At 43.0% G+C, this 23,704-nt stretch overlaps 1 protein-coding gene and 1 long non-coding RNA gene across 2 annotated transcripts in view; one reads left to right on the top strand and one right to left on the bottom strand.

The window, feature by feature from the left end:
* Positions 1-21,444, bottom strand: part of LOC146710307 (dual specificity calcium/calmodulin-dependent 3',5'-cyclic nucleotide phosphodiesterase 1B-like) — a 28,860-nt gene extending 7,416 nt beyond the window's left edge. Inside the window, exons 1-10 of the mRNA XM_085457715.1 lie at positions 21,207-21,444; positions 19,322-19,435; positions 8,225-8,407; positions 7,090-7,156; positions 6,850-6,966; positions 6,334-6,474; positions 4,917-5,017; positions 2,523-2,648; positions 1,035-1,136; positions 701-821 (exon numbers count right to left, since the gene is read on the bottom strand). Coding sequence (XP_085313841.1) covers positions 701-821; positions 1,035-1,136; positions 2,523-2,648; positions 4,917-5,017; positions 6,334-6,474; positions 6,850-6,966; positions 7,090-7,156; positions 8,225-8,407; positions 19,322-19,435; positions 21,207-21,259 — 1,125 coding nt within the window. The 5' untranslated portion in view covers positions 21,260-21,444. The remainder of the gene's footprint in view (positions 1-700; positions 822-1,034; positions 1,137-2,522; positions 2,649-4,916; positions 5,018-6,333; positions 6,475-6,849; positions 6,967-7,089; positions 7,157-8,224; positions 8,408-19,321; positions 19,436-21,206) is intronic.
* On the top strand, positions 9,987-18,529 carry LOC146710308 (uncharacterized). Its single transcript, XR_014920586.1, has 2 exons — positions 9,987-10,915; positions 18,179-18,529. It is a non-coding gene; the product is annotated as an uncharacterized LOC146710308 (long non-coding RNA).
* Positions 21,445-23,704: the final 2,260 nt, after the last annotated feature.

Here is a 23,704-nt window from a genome sequence, read left to right as displayed (position 1 = left end):
TGACTACACACTATTTACTGTTCATCTTCTCATCTAACTGTTGGCAACAAGTAGCTTATTCTTTTATCCAAAACAAATCTTCTTTCAGCTTCTCTCTTTAGGTGTTGCCACACTGTCCTCCTCTGTCTCAGGTCTTCCTTCACTATATCCATGAAGGTCCACATTAAACATGCTTTGTCCACTTTATGCTCGATCCCTCCTCTGCACATGTTTAAACCATCTCAGGCTCATCTCTCTAACTCTAACTGATGTACTCATTTGTAATTGTGTCCATCCTCGTCACTCCCAACACAGAGAGGACTACGTTTGGTGACTTTGCCACTGACTCTAAGCCACATGTCATAGCCAATCAAATCACAGCTGACACTCTTCTCCACGCACTCTGCCCTCCCTGCACTCTCTCCTTCACATCTCTAGTTATCCTTGTTGACATGAATCCATGCTCATCACTAGTCAAAATAGTAGTTATATGGTGCTTAAAAGTGGGGGGTAAAGACCCACTGAGCAAGCACTTTTAGAAAGTAGAAAAAAAATTCTTGATAACAGGAAAGAATCTGCAACAAAACAGGCTCAGAGAGGAGCCTGCCACTCTGCCCTTGAATTTGTGTGAAATAAAATGAAGAGCATAGCGAGATGACAAACAACAAATAGGAAATATCTCAGGCCTGTTAAGCAGAATATATATATATATAGTGCCTACCTGTCTGAAAAACTCCTCCATCAAGGTTTTGGTCCAGCGAGAGTGCAGCGCCCAAGGCTTGGATGGATGACTTATGTCAGCCGTGTGCAGTAACAGAGACAGTGCTTTGGGCTTGTCAATCCTGGTGTAGAGAGCATAAGGCAACCACTGTTTTAACTGTTGTTTTGTTGTGTCTCCAGACTGAAAAGCAGACTAAACAGCAGCCAGCCTGAACCCAAACTGCCTGCATCATGTGCAGGCTATTCTAATCAGCTCACTGCACTCCAAGCATCCATTACATGGCCTGCTGATTATGCGCCACAGTGCAAACAACAGCACAGTCTATTAGCAGTACCGTTCTTGTTGTTGTAGACAGGATTTCATCGCTTTGACTTGGAGAAGGTGGGAGGACATGTCCGTGGACAACACCATCTCTATAACGAGTGACCGCAGCTCCCTGTGAGAACGCACACACACAAAAACACACAGTGTACAAGTTGACCTTGGCTGATGAGGAGTGAGTAAAAATGACAGACAGGAAGGCTCAATGGGGTTGTAACCTGTTTAGATTTCCTAATAGATTTCCTTGTTCCCATGGCAACACTGACTGCTAGAAAAGCCCACTAAAGTATGCAGCTGGGGTTTATCTTGTGTGATATCAGCACAGCTCCCCAATCGCATATTCTGTGAGTAATATATGAAGCAGCAGCCAACAAAGAAGCTATGCAGAGTATAGATATGTTGTTATCGCAGACTGCACCGCAGACCATCAACTACAGCTAACTTTTACTTTAAATGTATGTATCACAACATTCCTATAGCATCTACCAAATGCAACTTCTTTACTACATTTCCAAGTTTAGACGCTGTAGTCAGAGTTTGTTATGTTTGTTATTCCTCTGCTGTTTGGTGAATATGTCGTTACACGATATCTTAGGAGGTCAAAGACCAGGGTCAGCTATAAGAGACACTGTATGCTTTCCCATAAGTGCACTAACCAACTTGAGGTCTGGGGGCTGTTTCCTTAAAGCAAAGCATGTCAGTTTATATGTAAAATAACGATAATAAAATAGAATAATGACATAATTATAAATGTCGTCACAGATAAAAATCTAAATGTTGTCAAAAGCCACAAACTAGCTCCAAACTACAGAACTGATATTTAAAACTAGTGAATAAATGTACTGCAATTGTTTCAGTCGATTCCATATATCCATAATAAAATAAAACAAAAGTATTAATTAATAAAATGTTACTTTTTGGCCAATTAGTTTTTTCTAGAGGTCACATTGGAAACACACTAAGATAAACAAATTATAGCTTTGCTCTCCTACATTCTCCTGCAGCATGAATTCTCCGTTATTTATTTTTCTTCTCCCAATGTTGTATCATGCCTATGCATATACACGCATATGAGGACTTACTGCAAACCTAATCTACATTTAACAGCTGTCTTTGCCCAGACTCTAACTAAATGTTGCTGTTGCTGTTGGTTAAAACCTCATTTATAACATTGTTAACAAATTTTTTTCTGCAGGGGACTTTTGACTTTTCAGAATGCCCTTTAACACCAACAGCTCGATGGGGACATTTTTACACAGGCTTGTGAAGTTCATACATACAGACAGCAAAAACGTTTCTCCAACAAGAGATCAACAGGTGAGCAACTGATCACACAGCTAATAGAGGAGGGAAAACTTTTCTATGACCTATTTATGTCTCCCTGTGACTGTCTGCTCGGGAGGGAAAATGGGTCATGATTTATAACACACAAAAATTAATTATTATTAAGGTTATGAAAATATAAAAATAATATTAACACTGTAAAATTTTGAGGTCTTACATCCATTCCTCCCGCGTCAAATTAATAAAGATGTTCATTTGGTCGTCCAGCAGTAGGCGGAATGCTGCACTCAGGTGATGGCTCTCTTGTACAGACCGGTCATTGTAGATCAATGCAAACTCTGACCTTGGAGACAAAAGGTGAGTGGAGATTATTACAGACAGTCGACGGACAGATGGGCAGGTTGTAAAGTGTTCCTGTGCATTAAAGTGAAAACTTCAATAACACAGTTGCTCTGAGTGAAGGAGGTGAGACTGAGATAAAAGGAGAGTCCTCTGGGAACAATTTAATGACTGTGACTGCAAGCCTTTAATGATGAATTTTAAAGTGCTGAAGAGGAGGTGGGATGTAATGAAAAATGACACAGTGTGGGTATTAATGACTCACTAAAGTAAGATAATTAACGGATTTATCAATCAAGCATCCTGTATCCCCTCATTGTCATTCAGCTGTTAAAATGGTTAATAAAGCCCACTGTGGACAGTTTTCCAATTAGTATTTATTTTTAAGCTTCTGCCACCTTTCACCAGTGAAATAAACATTGAATAAAACACTTAAGGAAATGGTTTTAAAGACAACAACACAAAGGTGTGTGTTAAAGTGGTCTGTTGGGGAGTGTAAAAAGTGTGTGGTAAAAAATGAAAAATTCTGGTAAGACTTCTGTGGGTCTGTAATTTCCTAATATTCATGATTCAGTTCAATTGAATTTTATTTATACACCAAATCACAACAACAGGTGACTCAAGGCACTTTATGTTGTAAGGTAGACCCTGCAATAATGCATACAGAGAAAAACCCAACAATCATATGACCCCCTATGAGCAAGCACTTTGGCGACAGTGGGAAGGAAAAACTCCCTTTTAACAGGAAGAAACCTCCGACAGAACCAGGCTCATTTATTCATAATGTTTTTCCTTTCATTGCTATGCAGATGACAGAGACATACTTTTTAAAAAAAAAAAATCTAGTGACCCTAAAAGTCTAGCTGATGACTTTATAACTATTTAGTCTATATAGTTATATTTCGTAAATACTGGGTGGCACATTTTCGTCAACTCAATACCTGAAAATTAGAAATTATATTACTTAATCTTACAAATTACAGTGCAAAAGTCTCATTTCTTTATATTTCTGCTTGGAAAATGAGAAAAAAGGCAAAAGCACCCAAAATGTGTCTTTTCTTGATGAGGCTTCAGTGGACAGCAGATCATCAAACAAAAAACCCCAAACATTCCTCTGAAAATGGTCAAGACACAAGAACTTGATGCTCAAGACTTTTGCACAGCACAGCACAGTAGAGTACTGTTCCTTTGGTAATCGCCAGGTTAGGCTACTACGTTCTCCTCTGGTTTACATGGAAAGTTAATTTCTTGGCTTCCTACTCATTTTAGCAGACACACATTACCCCGATCCTGATCCCCTACTAGCTCTCTGCCTGTTTTAGAATTGATTTTAAGTGCAATCACATTTAACACATGTTCGTGTCTGGCCCTGTGCCACATTCAGGCAGCACTTCTGCCTGAAAGTTGAGGCTTAATGTCAAATGCAGTCATGGCTTTCGCATCAGGGCCTGTCAGCTATGAAATGAGGAGAAATGTTTGAAATGAGGAAGTCTCGTAGAATCAGAGGCTTCCAATAAATCACTTCGTAAAATACATTTTTATAGACGTGCTTTTATGTGATGCCATTTCATGTGATGTCGTCCTTTATAGGTTTTTAATGTTTGAATAACATCTCTCTTGTCTTGCATATTATTTCTGGGGTTTTCTTTTTTAGCCTTTCATTATTTGTTTTGCACCCACATTTTAATCTTTCTTTTTTTCATTTGAATCTGTCTCCACTTTAAATAAATTGCACCTGTTATTTTTGTTGTTTTATTCTCTTTGTGTCCTTTTGCTTGTCAGGCAAGGCACTTTGTAAAGTCTGTTGTTAAAGGTGCTATACATAATAACTTATTGCATTGATTTTTCAGCCCATATCATATATATTACATATCTATCTCAAAGTCAGATGATGTTCCAAGTAGAGTTACTGACTTTGGGATAGATCTGCTGTTCAGATGTGCTCTTTTACTGTGGGCAGGCATCTTTGTACTTTATTCCCGAAATAAAGCATGATGATGATGGGTGCCATGAGACTACGTTCTTCAGTCCTCCTAAGTGGAAAGTCTAAAAATACGATGTTCTGTCCATGAAGTTGTGTTTGCCTTAGAGGGTTCTCACTCGCTCTCTTACTAAAACGATACAGAGGAAAGAAGAAAACTATACTGAGGTACGCTTTAAGAAAGCGTACCTCACTATTTCTGTACTTCCTGATATCTCTTACTATTTTACAGTTTCATAACAGGAGGTGGCTCATATATAGCTGAGAAAATATTGCAGAAAAAAAGCTTACTTTGTGTGGATGTGAAAGTTATTTGTAGTTCCTGTGTGTTCATAGTCATGGATGGCTGCAGCAAACAGGGATGCCATCACCTCGAGCTCTGTCAGCCAGTGCTTGATAGACACAAATATAAAACCATTAAAACAACAGTACTATAATGGTAAAAAAGAAAGTACACCATCTTTCAGTTAAAAGTTTTAAATATATACATGATAAAAGTCATCTGGTCCTTATCTGGCCTTAGAAGTAGCAGAATACAACCACCCACCAAGGTGGTTGTATTTGCGCACCACAGCAGCTTCACCCATGACGCTTTTTATAGCTCCACATTCATGTCCAGTGGTGTAGGTGCTTGCCCACACAGAGCCTACAAGTGTTAAAAATATGTAAAGTGTCCACTGCAGTCACTGTCTGTGCTTTTAATGCAGCATTTTTATTTATATTGGAATGTTTTATGGTTCGCTTGTATAAGTCATGTGTGTCCAGTGATGTGCAGTTAGGATGTTGGAGCACCTCGGGGTGGGGGGTAAAGACCCCTTTCCGCTCATTGTCTAAATGGAAACATGTACAACGGAAATGTACACAGACACATTCGCAAGACCATAAATTATGCTTTACTCGCTAAGCCAAAAGTCTGTATGTGCAATATTTCCAGAGACACCCTTCATAAAGGTCAGATGATGAAGACAGCAACTCATAGAGTGCATAGATACAATGTAACAAGTTGAAAGTCCTGACATGGGAACTCCCTAACGTGGGGAGGCCTTGAAAAACATAAAGGCCATCATCTCTTTATTTAGTCTCCATAATTTTCACTTTGAAACAGCAGTGCTTAGTGGGTTAAAGAAAAGTTAGAATGGAACAGATCCTGTTTCCCTGCAACACCATCGCCACCAAAACAGGAAGTATCATTTCTATTGTCACAGGACTGCAGGCTCTGAAAGTAAAAGTCATTTTGGAATTTGATTGTTATTTGTGCTCTACAATTGATCCTTACTGTGGTGCTAACGTCAGGCAGTGACTCTGGTCATTAGCCTTCATCTTCAGGGTGATAATGAATGCCACATGTATTTAAAAAAAAAATGTAAATGCAATCCATAAGAGTTGTTAGGATATTTTAGTCTGTCGATATACTTCTAAAAAACATTTTACACAGTGTAATCCACATTTGTAAAAGCAACAGATCACTGCAAATTAGGAAAGTGACTCCTAAAGAAATAGGTTATATATTTGTTACCTATTTGTCTATTCAGTCAAAGCAAATGGGACACAGTGCCACAGAAAGGCCAGCAAGCTTGGAAAGTGTTAAAAGGTGGGCCGCTACACATTCTTCCTTTTGATTTTTTCATGGAATTTTCAGAAAATTAAAAAGAAAAGTTATCACACCGGCCTTATCCTTTAATAGAAAATCCAGGTTAGTCTTTTGTACCACGAGTCCGGAGCGCAGCAGCAGACAGTGCAGTGTCTGAGTTACATCAGCAGCGTGAACGTGGTTGTGGTAGGGGTTGTTGTATTTGCAGTATCCTCTCTCCAGCGCAGACAGAAATTCTGTGAGGCACGAGATGGGAATCTGCAAAAATAGTTACATAATCATCAAAAGTAAAGCTATGTTTAAAATACCACAGGTTCACAAAGTTTATGTCAACAGTAAAAGCTAAAACAACCTGGATGTTGTAATAAGGCATGATGCATGTGATTTACACACATAATTTGCTAACCCATTAGCCCTCCAAACACCACAAAGGATAATAAAACCCATATGCCTGATAATATCTGCAAATGACAACACCAGTTCCTCACAATAATACTCCTTCAGAGTGGCTCTGATTATATTACAGTGAGATCTTCCATCCAAAGCACTGAAATTCTCCAATGACTATAATGAGTCATTGTATAGACGATGAACTATATACAAACTAAACAATGAAATGCAAAGTTAAAAGACCTTAAAGCGACTGTTGAGCTCATATCTGGTGATCAGCTCAAAGAACAGAGTTCGGAGTGCATGATCAGAGCTGGCTGAGTTCAGAGCAAACACATCAAAGCTCCAACGGTCCACGTCCTAAAGAGCAAGAGAGGAAAGTACTGGTTTATACTTTTGGTGTGTATACGATAGATTATGTGATGTCCATATTTTTAGCTAAGATCCAACCCACTGTGAGAGTTATGATTAGAGGGGGCTTACCCTGAGGCAATTTACGACCGCTGCAGGTTGGTCCGGCATGGCTGCTGTGTAGGCCCTCTTGAACATCCTGGAATAAGGGAATGTTTAGGGTGAGTTCAGTTAAAGTTCAGATGTTGACGCTGTGCAGCGACCTCGGTTTAGGAGCTGTTTATATAACTCCTCTAAAGTCCCTGTCTGCTTTGGAAGGAAGTTTTAACAAGAAACTGGAGATAATGTTTCACAGCCGTGTGTAGCAGGCTGTGTTTGCTGTGGACGTAATAATAACAACAGAGTGTGAGCTTGTATCGGACTTATTGTACAGACAATGAAATCAGTAATTTATAATGGGACTTTTATTATATGAGATGCTTGTTTCCTTGTTTCTTATTATTTAAGTTTCATAAAAGAGAGTTACTGCTGTATGACTGCTTCTGTGTCTTCCAGTCAGTATTTTATGAATTGCTGTTTTAAAAAACGATTCCAGGGTTTTGAGTTCTTGTTTATCATTTTGAGTTTTGCATTCAAATTTTGAGTTCATAATGACTCTGGTCATGACACTTTGAGCTTCCATTCTTGTTGAGATTTCATTGTCATTCTAGTGATGTCTGTTATTGTCTGTTATAGTATTGAGTAGTTGGCCCCAGTTTTTATTTTATTTTATTCTGTTCTCGTATAGTTCTCGTTCCCCTGTGGTTCCCTGTGTTTGCTTTTACCTGCTGTGCATCTCTCTCCTGGTCTTCTGGGTAGCAGTGTCCCAATTTTAGCTTCATGGCAGGTTTTCTGTGGTATCTCATTTACTTTCTGTCTTTTCTTTCCTTTATGATCTGCTCCTCTTCAGCCTTTTTTACCTTCCTTTACTTGTTCCTCCTGCGTTCTGCCCTCATAACTGTCCTGTTTCCCAGTCAATCTCCTCTGTGTATATATTCTGTATAGTTTAGCCTCATTGTTTAATCCATGTTTATGTTCTGTGTCTTTCCATCATTTTTGCCTTTTAGATTTTTTTGTCTGGATTTTCTGTTTTTTTTAGATTATCATGTCTGGGTCTTTCTTTTATTTCTATAATTTCCCTACAGTACATGTCCTGCATTTGGATCCTTTCCATAACATCATTCATTATGCTTGCAGTTCTGAAATAGAAATGAATGAAACGTAATACCGCTCCACAAATATCCCAGCTTGCACTGCATGCACAATGCTGCGAAACTTGGGCTTCTCATCAGAGCGCCGCGTAGGACGGCGGATCTTCTGGGTGAAAGTGGAAGCCAGCCAGTCGGTGACCTCTGACGGCACCCCGTCTGACTGCAGTTGCTGGAGGTCATCTTCAGACTCCAGACACTGCCTGTGAGAAACAGTGACTGTTAGACAATATTAAGACACGGTAAAAATGAAGACTGAGAATGAATGAGCAGCACTAATAATGTGCCTCTGCGATATCACTGTGGTTCAGAGACGTTTAATGGTGTAAGGATAATTTTATATTACACATTTAGATTTATTTAGAAATACTTCCATTAACTGTCCAGTCAAAAGTTTAATTTAAAAATTTAATTTCAATTGTATGTCTGTTAAATAAGCTAAGTAAGAAGTTACTACTCCCAGAAAGACTTTTGGCACTTTTTACTCTGGTTTTTATGAAAGGCAACCAAAAGAGACTTCATCGTACTGCTTCCACTCAAATATTAGCAGAGAAACAGCACCTAAAATTGCAGAAAGCAACATGTTTTTTTTCACTCTGTTTTCTCTATGACACACTGGATCATAAAATCCTCCGTTTCACACTTCATGGATTGTGTACCTCAGGCTTTGTAAATCAGCCTACCAGACCACCATTCCTGAAAGACCACTCTCTGCTGTTAGACACTTACATGGCTGCTGTGCTGATGACACCAAACTTTTCTTATCAGTTTCCTCATCTGACATGCAGGGGAAGGCCTGAGAAGTCAGGAGAAAAAGAAAGTTTTCATAGGACTCTATGCAGTCCTGTGAAAAACTAAGTACACCCTTAGTGAATCCATAGGAAATAAGAAAGTAGGTAGCTATCAGGAGCTAATCAGATCCCCGTGATTAATTGATCATCAGAAGGTGTGGGCACTTCTATAAAGGTACAGGCGTTGTCATTTTGCTGGTGTGAAGCATTCAGGTGAGTGCAATGAAACAATCTTTCCAGGAGATTCACAACAAGGTCAGACCACGCCATAAGGTCAAACACATTACAAAAAAACCCAAGAGCTACAGCTCAGATTCTACAGGCCTCAACTAGCATATTAAATGTTAAAGCTCATAACAGTACAATAAGAAAAAGACAGAACAAGTACAGCATGTTTGGAAGGGTTGCCAGGAAAAAGCCTTGTCTCTCCAAAAAGAAATTGGCAGCACGACTTAGGTTTGTAAAGTTGCATCGAAACAAACCGCAAGACTTCTGGAACAATGTGTTTTGGACAGAAAAGACCAAAGCTGAGATGTCTGGTCATAATGCATGCAGCTGAAAACAGTCATGAACAATAGTTTTCAGACTAGTTTAGCAGAACCTGGGCTCTTTACACTCATTGTCACACATGAACTCCTCTATATACCACAATATGCTAGACTCAAATGTGGGGCCATCTGCTCAACTGCTAAATTGGGTGAAATTAGGTCATGCAACACGTCATTGATACCACACCAACAATCTAGAGCAGAATTGCTGAAGAAGAAAAGAATGAAGGTGATAAAATGGCTCAGTCAAAGTCCAGACCTCAACCTGACTGAACTGAGAACTCTGCATAAACACATTTGTCAAACAACTCAAGAGTGGGCCTAAAATTCTCCACAATGATTTGAGAACTGATAAGGTCATATAGACAATAAGCTACTGTAACATATGTGTTAAACACTTGTGAATTTCACCCAAAATACTTTCTTTTTTTTTGGAATAAATATGTCATTTTTTTGCATCTCACTCTCCTATCTGTGTGTTCGGTCTGTGTGCGTTCATGTGCGTGTGTGCGCTGCGTGGTGACGTAGGCGCGTGCATGTGTGCCCCGGTCACAGCTCCTTTCAGCATGGCCGGAGGTAAGTCACTGCCACGTTGCTCTCTGTTAATCAAAGTTTGTTCGGATCCCAAGCTTCAGTGTGAATACGACCGTACCGCCGCGTTTTTGTTTATCGTTAAGAGACTCATTTGGGATAAGTTTTGTGGAGGACGAGTTCATTAATACACAATTATAATGAGTTATAGCCGAGAACTCGGCTAATATGCTAGCATGCTAAGCTAGTCCGTATCGCTAGCGGCTTGAGAGTTTACTCGCGTCAGTCTCTCCTTTTGTGTAACAGCATGCACCTTTTCTTTCTTCGTCAGGAGAGGGTTACGGGCAGTCGCGTGACACGCACGGATCGAACATGTGTCTCTGTGTTGCAGGTATGGAGATGTTTTTATGTTTTGGAGATGCAGTCTTTCATTTATTGTTCTTATAAGTTGTTTTGATGTTTTTTAGTGACATATTGTTTATTTTGTGCTTTTTGTTTTTTGAGAGTTTAAGTCAATGGTTTGAAATAATTTGTTGTATTTGGTTCGTTACATTAATGTACATTAAGGACACAGCTCCTTTCAGCATGGCCGGAGGAGAGGGTTACGAGCAGTCGCGTGACACGCACGGATCGAACATGTGTCTCTGTGTTGCAGATGTGCAGTAAAGAGCCAAAGATTCGACACTGTCTCCTGCCTCTTGCTTCAACACCAAAACACAACGCAGAACAGCAGGCGTAACAATTACACGGGTTACATTGGTGCCGTGACCCTTTGGATTCATCAAGCATCGACGTCATCTCGATCACCGTGGGGAGCTCTTCATAATTGCCCTCGTTCCAAGTTGGTTGCTTTTCCTAACTTGTGTGGGACTTTTTGAATGAGCTTGGACATTTAATCTGCTCGATTCTCATCCTGAATAACATTAAGTGTTAGTTAAGAATACTGTGTTTGCTTTTGTACAGTTGCACTATTTGGAATCTTGTTTCTTGTGATTGTGCTTTATTCATCATTATGGAGTCAGCATCTGGTTCAGAGGCAACTGGTGTTCCTGATGGGGAGGTTTCCTCTAATGTTGGTATGGGGCGAGGGTGGTTTCTTGGGGATGGGGTTCAGACACCTAAAGTTGGTGTGTCATTTGCTCCCAAGTTTTGTTCCACTCGTCTCCAGGTTCCCCCCTGTGATATTCAGACCCCGCAGACAGCTGGCAGTGCTGAGTTGAGTACACTCATCTCAGATTTGGCCAATCAGATTGGTCAGTCCATTGTAGCCCAGCTGCAAGGTGATAAGGGGACCAGTATGCCTACTGAAAGCTCTAAGGCTGAGCAGGGACCCCCTGAGCTAAATTTGTCTGGGGTGAAACTCGTCTTGCAATCAGACGTCAAGGAGCCACCAGTTTTCAGGGGTGATGGCAGTGATAAATTTTCCATTCATGAATGGGTCGAGATGATGGAAATGTACTTTGTAAAACGCAACACACCAACAGACCAGCGATCACGTGACATATTGGCTAGGTTGATGGGGAAGGCTAAGGATGTAGTGAGGGTCACCCTACGTCACAACCCCTCACTTGACCATGTCCAGGTTCCTGAATTGATATTTGACATTCTGAAACAGCACTTTAGCGTATTGACTTACTCCTCTATGCCTATGGCTGACTTCTATAACACCAAACCATTACAACATGAGGGAGTGATGGAATATTGGATAAGGCTAAACAATGCTATTGACGCTGCTGACGAGTGCTTGCGTAGGCAGGGGCGTAATGTTGAGGACCCAGGGCGTGAGGTCTCGATGATGTTCATCAAGTATTGCCCCGACCCCATCCTCTCGAACAGGCTCAGCATCAAAGCAGCTGAGGAGTGGACAACCACCGAGGTTCAAGAACGCATTGATAGCTTCCAGCGTGAACTCAGGGCACGCAGTCAGGGCAGTTCCCACACCTCACAGAGGAGAGAGGTTAGCCACAACTGCTCTGTTGTGCCTCAAGAAGCGATGGCGCCACAGCCTGGTCAGGCCAGTGTCGCCTTGCAGTCTCAGCCTACAGCAGCAGCCTCAAACCTCGCTTGTCAGCTTTCGCCCACAGCAACTTGCTTCACTCCTGTTCTAGCTGATGTTTCGACGACCTATCCTTCTGGGACATCAGTGTCTTCTTGTCCGGTGCCTACGCCTACTCCTCAGTTCCAACAGTCACCAACATACACTGTGACCACTCAACCTAGTCAGCAGTCAGTTGGTTGCGAGCTTGGTTCGACTGACACCCAAGCTTTTGATGTGACTGGCATGCGCGCTCTGATCAGCCTCTTGGATCGCGTGATTGCATGTCAGAATGTGCAGACTGCAGCCCCTGCATCTACACCTTCGCAGCGTCTTACCCGCGGGCCCTTTCTTAAGAAGAATTGTCAGGTCTGTGGCAACACTGGTCATTCCACTCACATGCACTGCAGGAGAGAGAATCTCTGTCTTGCATGTTTTGCTCCTGGTCATTGGAAAAAGGACTGTCACAGTCGTCGTGAGGGACGGGAGGCCGGGGCTGTCGCGAGGCAGGGTTGGCCTTCGGAAAACTGAATCACCCACATTTGGAGAGGGGCAGTGTGGGGGAAGAACCTAATACCCTCAATCATGATGAATCGGATCTCGAAATTCTTTATGTCAACACCTGTTCAACAATGCCAGAGGGGTACCGTGTCGTGGTTCAGGGACCAGCAGTAGTGCCCACATTTAGTGAATTGTTCTACACCCAAGTTGCAGTGAATGACAAGGTTAACTTGAGGGGCATGATGGATTCCGGGTCTATGGCTTGCACTATGAGTGAAGAGGCCGAGAAGTCACTTAGAGAGGCTGGGGCTCTTGTGAGTGGACCGCAGTCGGCCGAACGGATTGTGCTGGTTGGCTGTGGTGGGAAGCAGACCCACCCAAAGTGCGTTTATGACTTGACACTTACCGTCCACGGTGTGAAATGCATTGTACCAGTTTTGGTAGTGTCGGGCCAGCGTGATGAGCTCATCATTGGCTCCAACGTTCTCAAGTACCTGATGCGAGTTATGAAACATTCTGATGACTATTGGAAGCTTGTGTCTGTGGGAAGCAAGCACTCGCTTCTTGACTATGAGCACTTCTTGGACATGATGTCGTGCACCACCAGATGGAGGGGTGAGGAGGTTCCCGACAAAATTGGCACTGTGAAACTGCCTCGTGCTGTGACACTACTCCCACGGTGTGAACATCTGGTATGGGGCAGGCTACCCAGCAATGTGCCAGTCTCTCCAGGCAGCACGATCATCGTGGAACCGTGCACCTCTGGGTCTGGGCCGAGAGACGTTCTTGTTGGCCGGGTGATCACGTCCATGTGGGGTGATCGGTGGGTGCCATTGAAGATGACCAATCTCTCCTCAAAACCACTGACCTTGAAACGCAACTCGAGGGTTGCTGTTGTTTCATCTTGCCTTGCGGTGGAGGACCTTGATTTCCAGCAGGACTCCTGCAAGATGGCGAGTATGGCCCAGGTACCAGCCAGTGGGCCAGCTACTACTGAGGCCGACTTGAATGACAGGTTGTGCTCCCTAGGTTTGGGTGATCTTGACATTGACTCATGCCATGCCAGCTTACAATCAAAGAGAGAGCTCGTTGAGCTAATTGAGCAGTATGAGGACATCTTCTCTAGACACCCGCTTGACTGTGGCGAAGCTAGACGCTTTGTACATCGGATCCACCTGACTGATGAACGCCCATTCCGTATGCCTTACAGAAGAGTACCCCCTGCTCATTACCAACAACTAAGGCAGGTACTCACTGACATGGAGGAGAAAGGGATTATTCGCAAATCCATCAGCGAGTATGCATCCCCCCTCGTCATGGTCTGGAAAAAGGATGGCGGATTGCGGATTTGTACGGACTTCAGGTGGTTGAATGCGCGGACTCTTAAGGATGCGCATCCACTCCCTCACCAAGCGGATTGCCTTGCCGCGCTTGGGGGCAATGCCTTCTTCAGCACGATGGACTTAACCTCTGGGTTTTACAACATCCCAATGTGTGAGGAGGATAAGAAGTACACCGCTTTCACGACGCCTGTTGGCCTCTACGAATACAACCGGATGCCACAAGGGCCTTGCAATAGCCCAGCTTCATTCATGCGCATGATGCTGAACATCTTTGGTGACCTCAACTTCACCAGTCTGCTCTGCTACTTGGATGACCTCCTGGTCTTTGCTCCCACTGAAGAGGAAGCCCTGTGCCGGCTCCGAGCTGTTTTTCAAAGGTTGAGAGACAACAATCTCAAGTTGAGTCCAAAGAAGTGTCATCTGCTGCGGAAGTCAGTCAGGTTTCTTGGTCATGTCATCGACCAGACCGGAGTGGCTGTGGACCCAGCTAAGGTGGAAGTGATTTCCAAGATGCCAAAGGAGGCTCTAATGGAGAAGGATGGTTGCACTCCTTCTGTGAAAAGGATTAAGTCCTTTTTAGGAATGGTCTTTTTCTATCAGTGCTTCATTCCTGGTTGCTCAGCCATTGCCAAGCCTCTGTTTGCTCTGACGGCTGGTCAGAAGAGGAAGGGACGGACTAGTCACGCTGGGAGGGGTGCTGGCATGTTCAGGAAGTTGACTGCTGCAGATTGGAGCCCTGCATGTGACAAGGCCTTTCATAAACTGAAGGACGACCTCCTTAACTGTGCCGTGTTGGCTCACCCTGACTTTTCACGACCGTTTATTTTGTCTGTGGATGCTTCTCTGGATGGACTGGGAGCGGTTTTATCACAATTGCCTATCGACGGGGATAAGGCACGCCCTATTGCTTTTGCGAGCAAAGCACTAAGCAGGTCACAGCAGCGATACCCAGCCCATCGCCTTGAGTTCATGGCCCTGAAGTGGAGCATCTCTGAAAAGTTCAGCCACTGGTTGAAGGGGCACCAGTTCACAGTGTGGACTGACAACAACCCGCTCGTTCATGTATTGACCAAACCCAAGCTGGACGCTTATGAACAAAGGTGGGTGGCCAAGCTGTCATCCTACAACTTTGATTTGAGGTACATCCCAGGTCGAAAGAATGTTGTAGCAGATGCACTCAGTCGTGACCCCTTCACCTATTCTATTGGTGGGCGCTTGCTTCAGGAGCCCTACGAGCACTTGGTGCGGAATGCAGAAGGTGCGGCGGCTCATGAGGTGCAGGACGCTTTCAGGTTTGGTGTCCAAAATATTCAGGTTGCCCAACAACCTGTTCCAGCTCTGACCTCAGAAGATTCCTACAGTTCGTCGGAAGTCACGGCTACCTTGGTTCACCATGATTACTGGGAAACCGCTGCGGAGAATAGAGCTGCCTCCCTTCTCTACCTTGTTCAGCAGTTGCAACCAGTTGGCAATGATGTACTGCCATCACTTACCTTATATGAGCTGGAGGACCACCAACTTCAGGATCCCATCATCTCCGCTGTCCTGCCGCTTGTAGCCCGCAGGAGGCGCCCTTCCAGGCGTGAGAGACATGATATGGATTCCAGGGCACTGGCCCTATTGAAGCACTGGGAGAGGCTCAAGGTTCGAGATGGCATTCTCTACAGGGAGACGAGAGACCCTGTGAGCAAAACAAAGAGACTCCAGTTGGTGTTGCCAGTGAATTTACGGGTGCAGGCCTTGAAAGGTGTCCATGATTTGGCAGGGCACCAGGGTCAAGTTCGCACCCTCCACCTAGCAAGGCAACGTTTTTTCTGGCCCAATATGGAGAGGGATGTGAAGGAGCATGTTCGGTGCTGTGGAAGGTGCATACTTGCCAAGACTCCAGAGCCTGCAGCACGAGCCCCATTAGAGAGCATTAAGACCTCTGTTCCCATGGAGCTCATCTGCATTGACTTTTGGTCAGCAGAGGACAAAAAGAAGCGCTCTGTTGATGTGCTTGTGGCAACTGACCACTTCACGAAAATGGCCTTTGCTTTCCCGTGCAGGAATCAGACTGCCAAGCAGGTTGCCAGAAAGTTGTGGGACTGTGTTTTTTGTGTATATGGTTTCCCTGAGCGTATTCACTCAGACCAAGGTCCCAGCTTTGAGAGTGAACTATTTTCTGAGCTTCTGCAGATTTCGGGCGTTGCCAAGTCTCACACTACAGCTTATCACCCTATGGGGAATGGGGGCACGGAGCGGTTCAACCGCACACTTGGCAACATGCTGCGAGCTCTCCCTCTCAGAGCCAAACAGGAATGGCCGCAGCAGATTCAGACATTGACCTTTGCTTATAATGCAACTGTTCACGAGACTACTGGATATGCCCCATTCTATTTGATGTTCGGCCGTGTCCCACGACTACCGGTCGACGTTATGTTCAAGTCTGTTTTGCATGATCCCATTGTGGTGGACTTTAACGGCTACTCCAAGCTTCTTCTGTCGTACTTGTCTGAGGCTGCCAGGATCGCCCAGGAGCACACCAGCAATGAGCAGGAGCACCAGGCTCGTCAATACAACAAGAAAATCAAAGGTGTGTCTCTGAACGTTGGGGATCGCGTCCTGCTTGCCAATAAAGGCGAGCGGGGCAGGAAGAAACTTGCAGACAAGTGGGAGCCTCAGGTTTACACTGTTGTGGAGAGGCACCCCAGGACCCACATTTACAGGATCAGTGACTCTTCAGGCCAGAGTAAGGTTGTACACAGAAACCTTCTGTTGGACGTGAGTTTCCTTCCTGTCCAGGATTCGTTGGGAAGTCAGTCCCTAGATTTTTTCTCCAGTGAGGGGGATCTCAGTGATTGTGGGGATCTGGAGAACCCTGGCAGTCTAGAGACAGAGTCTACCGCAGCAAGGACTTCCTTGTGGGTCCTTTCGGATTTGAGCCATGGAGTGGATGTGGATTCTGTGGCAGGAGAGCATGCCTCACAGTCCACGGATCGTCAGCATGGTTCATGTGATGGTGCGGATGTGGACAATGCCCTACCTGACTCTCAGACTTGCACAACGGACATTCCAGCAAGCCCTGCTGGTCAGGCCCAGCACTTTGCTCTTCCTACTCCGGTTGACTGTTCCGCTACCTCTGATTCGACACAGTCTGGCACAGATTCTGTTCCAGGTGCCTGTCATGGGGACGCTGTTGTTCCGCAGACTGTTCCTGTTTCTGGTTCAGACATCAATCAGACCTCTGGTCAGCCGTATACTGAGCAGCCATCCAACTTGCCAAGACATGACTCTGACCATGCCAATGTTCGAAGCAGAGTGGTTACCAGAGCAGGTCGGGTGGTAAAGTCAGTCAACAGGCTGATAGAAAACATGGTCCAGAAGCCTATTACATGGGGCCTGTTACCGCCACGGGAGGCTCGGCCTCTGACATAGACTGTTTTTTTTTGGGTCATCCCATTGCGTATTATGAATGTGTTGTACTTGCTTGAGGCATCATGACACCCACCCTGGGCGTTTTTATGGGACCACGTTTGATGAGGTGTAGGCTGCACCTTTGTGTTCTGAAAGGGTTGGAGGCCTGATCAACCTATCCAACTTCTTTTAATCCATTTATGGATAGTTTTTAACTGAACTATGGGATAAGATCCTTGGGTTACCTGTTCCGGAGGTGATGGTAGTTCAGCGTCGTTGTGCCTCTTGGTACTGCAGTACCATTCAGATGTGTAGTGATTTTGGTGAAATTCAGGGGGGGTGAATGTAACATATGTGTTAAACACTTGTGAATTTCACCCAAAATACTTTCTTTTTTTTTGGAATAAATATGTCATTTTTTTGCATCTCACTCTCCTATCTGTGTGTTCGGTCTGTGTGCGTTCATGTGCGTGTGTGCGCTGCGTGGTGACGTAGGCGCGTGCATGTGTGCCCCGGTCACAGCTCCTTTCAGCATGGCCGGAGGTAAGTCACTGCCACGTTGCTCTCTGTTAATCAAAGTTTGTTCGGATCCCAAGCTTCAGTGTGAATACGACCGTACCGCCGCGTTTTTGTTTATCGTTAAGAGACTCATTTGGGATAAGTTTTGTGGAGGACGAGTTCATTAATACACAATTATAATGAGTTATAGCCGAGAACTCGGCTAATATGCTAGCATGCTAAGCTAGTCCGTATCGCTAGCGGCTTGAGAGTTTACTCGCGTCAGTCTCTCCTTTTGTGTAACAGCATGCACCTTTTCTTTCTTCGTCAGGAGAGGGTTACGGGCAGTCGCGTGACACGCACGGATCGAACATGTGTCTCTGTGTTGCAGGTATGGAGATGTTTTTATGTTTTGGAGATGCAGTCTTTCATTTATTGTTCTTATAAGTTGTTTTGATGTTTTTTAGTGACATATTGTTTATTTTGTGCTTTTTGTTTTTTGAGAGTTTAAGTCAATGGTTTGAAATAATTTGTTGTATTTGGTTCGTTACATTAATGTACATTAAGGACACAGCTCCTTTCAGCATGGCCGGAGGAGAGGGTTACGAGCAGTCGCGTGACACGCACGGATCGAACATGTGTCTCTGTGTTGCAGATGTGCAGTAAAGAGCCAAAGATTCGACACTGTCTCCTGCCTCTTGCTTCAACACCAAAACACAACGCAGAACAGCAGGCGTAACAATTACACGGGTTACACTACCGCATAACGGGGTGTACTTATTTTTTCACAGGATTAGATATAATCGGGTGAAAACTTTCTTTTTCATATGACTTTCACTGCTAATCCATGTGATTGTTAAAATACTTCTATCAGCCATCTGTAGCTAACCCAAAATCCCACTTTCTCACACATGCTGGTTTCTAGTTTCTGTTTGTAACAGTTTCAAAACTAGCTATATCTCTTAGATAGTCGCAATGGTGAAATGTGCCCCAGATGAGTCACTGTTTAAAGGAATAACTAAACAAAACAGGTGTTAAGTTCTCATTAGGGACTTTAGGGATGTACAAAGGTGAGTTGCCATTTTCAGTCTCTGCACTAAGCTAAGCTAACCTGCTGCTGATTGCAACTTCATATTGTAGCAACATGACAGTGTTATCAATGATCTCATCAAAGTCTTTAAAAAGTACTTTAAAAGTACAAGACAACTCAGAGGAAGATGTAAGTGAAGCTGATCAAACAGACATGAACTGATCTTTTTTCAGTTATAAAAGCTAATCACACATTAGGTGTCCCATGTACTCCTTGAATAACATCTTTTACACTTATATTGTTTTTCTGGCAGGACTATACTGTGGTGGTTAGTGCTTTCCCCTCGCTGCTTACCCAGGATGTGAAAGCTCAGCACTGATCTACAAAACTGATCTACAATTTTATCTTCTTTTTCTTCTTCTTCTTCTTATTGTATTATTTTACCTTGTTCCATCGAGGTACACTGCCTCTAGTAACGATGCTGTGTATTCCAGGTTCTTTTTGATTTCTTCAAAATCAACATCTTTCTCGTCTAGCTGCTTCAGCATGCTCCTCAGCCTGAAAGTAAACGAAATATTGGAATCATTTTTGGTGCTTGAAAATTGTTGCACGTCTCAGCATCCGCGTGCAATAAGTAAAAAGCGGGATGGGTAAACATTAAAGTTCTGTTTGGGTCCAGAAACAATAGCTAAGGAACAAAAATCAGTGTTTTCTGTGACTTATTCTGCCTACGGTGTTATTTTAGGATACAAATAGGAACAGCTTGAACCTGCAGCTCCGTGAACAGGTCTTTGCAGACCGACAGCACTTGTTGTTGTCTTGAGTCAGTGAAATGACGTCCAAAGTGTTTTAACAATCAGTTGAGAAATCCTGATGAACGGAAAAAGCTCATTTGGAAGTGATTTAAGTGCCAAGCTGTCCAAAAAGGGCATCATTAGTGCCAAATTTTCCATGAGAGGAAAGCTTCCCATGGTTAGGCCCTTATGTAACTCAAATTATATCAAAATATACTCCCTGAAAAAAATCATAATTTTGTGCTTTATCTAAATGTTCTCTGAGAACACGCTGCCTCTTTTTGGTTTCGAAACTTTTAATCAAATTACGTGCTGGAAGCACATCCCCTCAAGTATAATAGAAAGCAAATGCTCGATGTCGCTCAGAGTGTAACCCACCTGCCTGTGTTACTGTAACCTCCTCTCAGGAATGAGTCCCAAAGCTCCGCGTCTGATCCAGTTGTCATTAAATTCGTATCCTTAGTTTGTAGGACTGGAATCTTTCTGCTGTGATTGTGTTTTCATTTGACTTCTGAAATATATCGACGTGATAATATACAGTATCCGTGCCGCAGATAATTTCTTCAAAACATCTTAGTGCGTTGCCCATATGGTGACCAGAATGACTGTGTTCAAACAGCGTAAGGCCGGGCAATGGAGCCAACTCCTGGGGATGAGACGCTCACAGCTTTTCAAGTGTTTATCACGCTGGCAAAGGCTTTTGAAAGCTGTCGAGTCATAAAAATAGCATGCATCTGAATACCACCGCTCACTTTCTATCTCAAGTAATCTTTCATGATAACACAGCCTTTTTTGTTTCAACTGTTTGCGGCAGAAGAACCTTTGACAGGACGTTTACAGGAAATTACTCGTCAAGTGCACTCGTGAAAGTGTGTTTATAGAAAAAGATGACAAATTCTCCTTTGGCTCAAGCATTGTTGAATCTACACATCTACACACTGCAGAATGTCGTCCTCTCCAAGTATAGATGAGCACAAGAGAATGGACTTAATGGCATCTCATTTGCAAGCACAAATTAATAAAACAACGTCATCCCAACCCCCACCCCTGTCCGCACTCAAAACCCCACAAGGTTTGGAGCTCTGAACCCTGCTCAAACTAAAGAACAGATGAGTTCACCAAAACAAAACCACATGACCCACCGCTTCTGCAACAGCTACCTCCTTCAGCAAAAGCATGGGCAAGACAAGTGTTCACACTTGGAGTAAAACACGTTTCTTCTCTCATGTCACTATGTATATTTGTACGACCAAAAGGTTAAACGCAAAATACTTGTTGAACTTAATTAGAGCAAATACGGTGTGAAACATGTCAAACCATAACCCTCTAACTCCGAGTGTATTTTTGAGTCACACATTTCCACTTTTGCAAAACAGAAAATCTCCTGCATAGAAATGCTGTGCTGCTGAACGTTATTGTAACAAAAAACAAACAAAAGCAAGCATGTTTGATAAAGTCCTCTTGCCCTGTTCATGTAATCAAATAGAAGCTGGAGTGTGTAGTGAACTAAACATAAAGTCTATTAATTGTCTTACCTAGAGATGGGTATCTGGAGCTTTTTCTTACGGATTCGAACCAGTTCAGCCATTCCGTGCTCAAGCTGTGCTCTGATGGACCCCAGAGTTCAGTAAAAAAAAGAAAGAAAGAAAGAAAACAATGCCAATATAAAAAAATAAAAATAAAATGTGTTTTAGGGAACTAGTAATCAGAAAAGTTCTGCAAACTACCAACGCAAACTTTATGTGTCCTGAGACAGACTTCTGTTTCAACAACTCTCCCACCCACTTCTGGGGGAACCTACTCCACTTCTCTCTGATTGGTTAGGCGGGCCCAAACCGTGTCAGTGTGTGCACATGTGTGTGTGAGAGAGAGAGAGCCGCTGTGAGTGTCTTTGTCAGACCATGAGTGTTTGTGTATATGTGTACACCCGTTGTGTGAGGTGTGAGAGAGTTGACCTCGCTCGCTGATGAAGTGTTGACTGCAAGGCTTTCAAGCAGTGTGTACTCAAATCCCAAATGAGAATTTTCCACCGGCCGCAAATCAGAGAACTGCACAGAGAGTCTTTCAGTGAAGCCCACCAGAGCCACTCAAACCAAAACATATAAACAAAACTTGTCCTTGAAAGCCGTCCGCAAAAGCGCAGTAGGTTAACTGCTGTTATTGGTGCAGCTATGCACAAAAATGTGCCATGTCTTTAAACTGATTATTTTTTTGCAATTGTTGCACAAAATGTAAGCTTCAAAAACATGTGAAATCATCCTAATAATTCATTTCAACAACAGATTTCTTGGTTTCGCTTTACTTACATTTACTAAAATGTGCACCACTGTCAGCTAAATGCGTTGTATCTGGACACTAAAAGGGGAATTCTTTGTTTTTTGAGACATTAAAAAGGGCAGAGCGAAAAAGACCAGAGGAGACAGCGAAGCGCATCTCTAAACACTTTTACAGTTCTAGGCCCAAAATCTGTTACCAGCCTTTATTTATAGTAGAGTATTGTGAGAGTTGTGCAATAACGCGGCTTGGGAAAACCCCTGCCTCCGGTTTTTCTCTCTCCTTGGCCGTGCTGCTTTGGCTGCTGGGTCAGACTCACTCTCATGCTCCCATGCTCTTTGACATGACATGGCATATTGTAGAAATGAAGATAAGTAACATCATGTCATATGATTCTCCATCTCCTGTGTCACATTTGGGTATTTCTTTTTTTGTTTTTTATTTATTTTTTCCCTCATCGAAAACAGCATCGAATTTCAGATTGTTAAAGAATCAACTTGTGGAAATACCAGAGAGTAGGCTCATATTCGTGCTGTTCTATGTAAATTAAAGGCTGCAGAGGAGTATTTCTTCCGATGTCAATCTTATGTATAACCCTTTGAAAAGAGAATTTTCCTTTGTGTGGTTGCTAGCCTCTTGCTTTATCTTAATGTTTTTTCCCCTCCATTTATCTCTCATCACTCCTGTTTGTCTCTGATGATGACGAGCACGCACCTTCCGATTGCTCTCTCTCCGTGGACCGACCTGAGCCAGTGACTACTTACTCCTGCGCTTCAGAGGGAGAATAAATATTGCGTTTCTTACAGGAACTAAATGTTGCAGAAACAGACCGTGCAGGAGATCACGTAGGGGTGTTTTTGTCTGTTTTCACAACAGAATGTTAAAGAATAAATGAATACACAAACCCACAAAATCTGGTTTAGCGCCAAGCTTCACTTGTTTCTGATGCAGTTCTGAAACCTAGTCGGCAATGTGGGTAAGACTAAAGGGCAAAATCAAGCAAACAACAGAATTATTATATTTTTTCACTTTCCTCCAGTTGTGATAGGCACTGCAGAAAGTTTTGGTTCATTTTGCACTAATATATATTTAAATATTATTATATTTTATCTCAAAAATAACATTTTATTATTATTATTTATTATACCTCATAATCTTTAGTTTTATACATATTACTTTTTGTTTTACAGTCTTGATTCGACATCAAGTCATTTGATTCAGCAGTGATGTTATTTCTTAAAAGCCCAAGACTTAAAGCTTAAGTTGAATTTTTTGTGCACACAATCAGGGAAATCTTGAAAACATATTTTTTGCATATTTGTATTGCATTCAAGATCCATCCATTTTCTTCTGCTGATCCAATTGAGCCTTGCAGGAGCCTATTCTAGCTTTCACGGGGCGCCAGTCTATCACAGAGCTAACATAGACAACCTTTCAAGGTCACACTCACACCTATGGCCCACGTGTTTGGACTGTGGGAGGAAGACGGGAAATCCACACAGAACATGCTTCACACAGAACAGTCCCAGCCGGTTGATGGATAATTCATAATAATTGAATTATAAAAATTTTGATCCACCCATGAAGTTTAAACCCATCATGGAATAAATCCTAGCAAGATTTCCAGAAATGTCATAAATATAGCGAGCACTATAAATAAAGATATTACCCCCACTGCAGTGGTGTGAAGGCAGACGTATCAGCCCAACGTGGACAAATGAAACTAGAGACACATGTCTGACCACACGGTACAGGGACA

The sequence above is a fragment of the Copadichromis virginalis genome, linkage group LG5, assembly GCF_057382275.1.
Source record: "Copadichromis virginalis isolate Kocher_CV1m ecotype Utaka linkage group LG5, C_Virginalis_male_GT1.1, whole genome shotgun sequence".
Classification (NCBI taxonomy): domain Eukaryota; kingdom Metazoa; phylum Chordata; class Actinopteri; order Cichliformes; family Cichlidae; genus Copadichromis; species Copadichromis virginalis.
The sequence above is the reverse complement of the archived record's forward strand: the minus strand, read 5'-3'. Positions and strand labels throughout refer to the sequence as shown.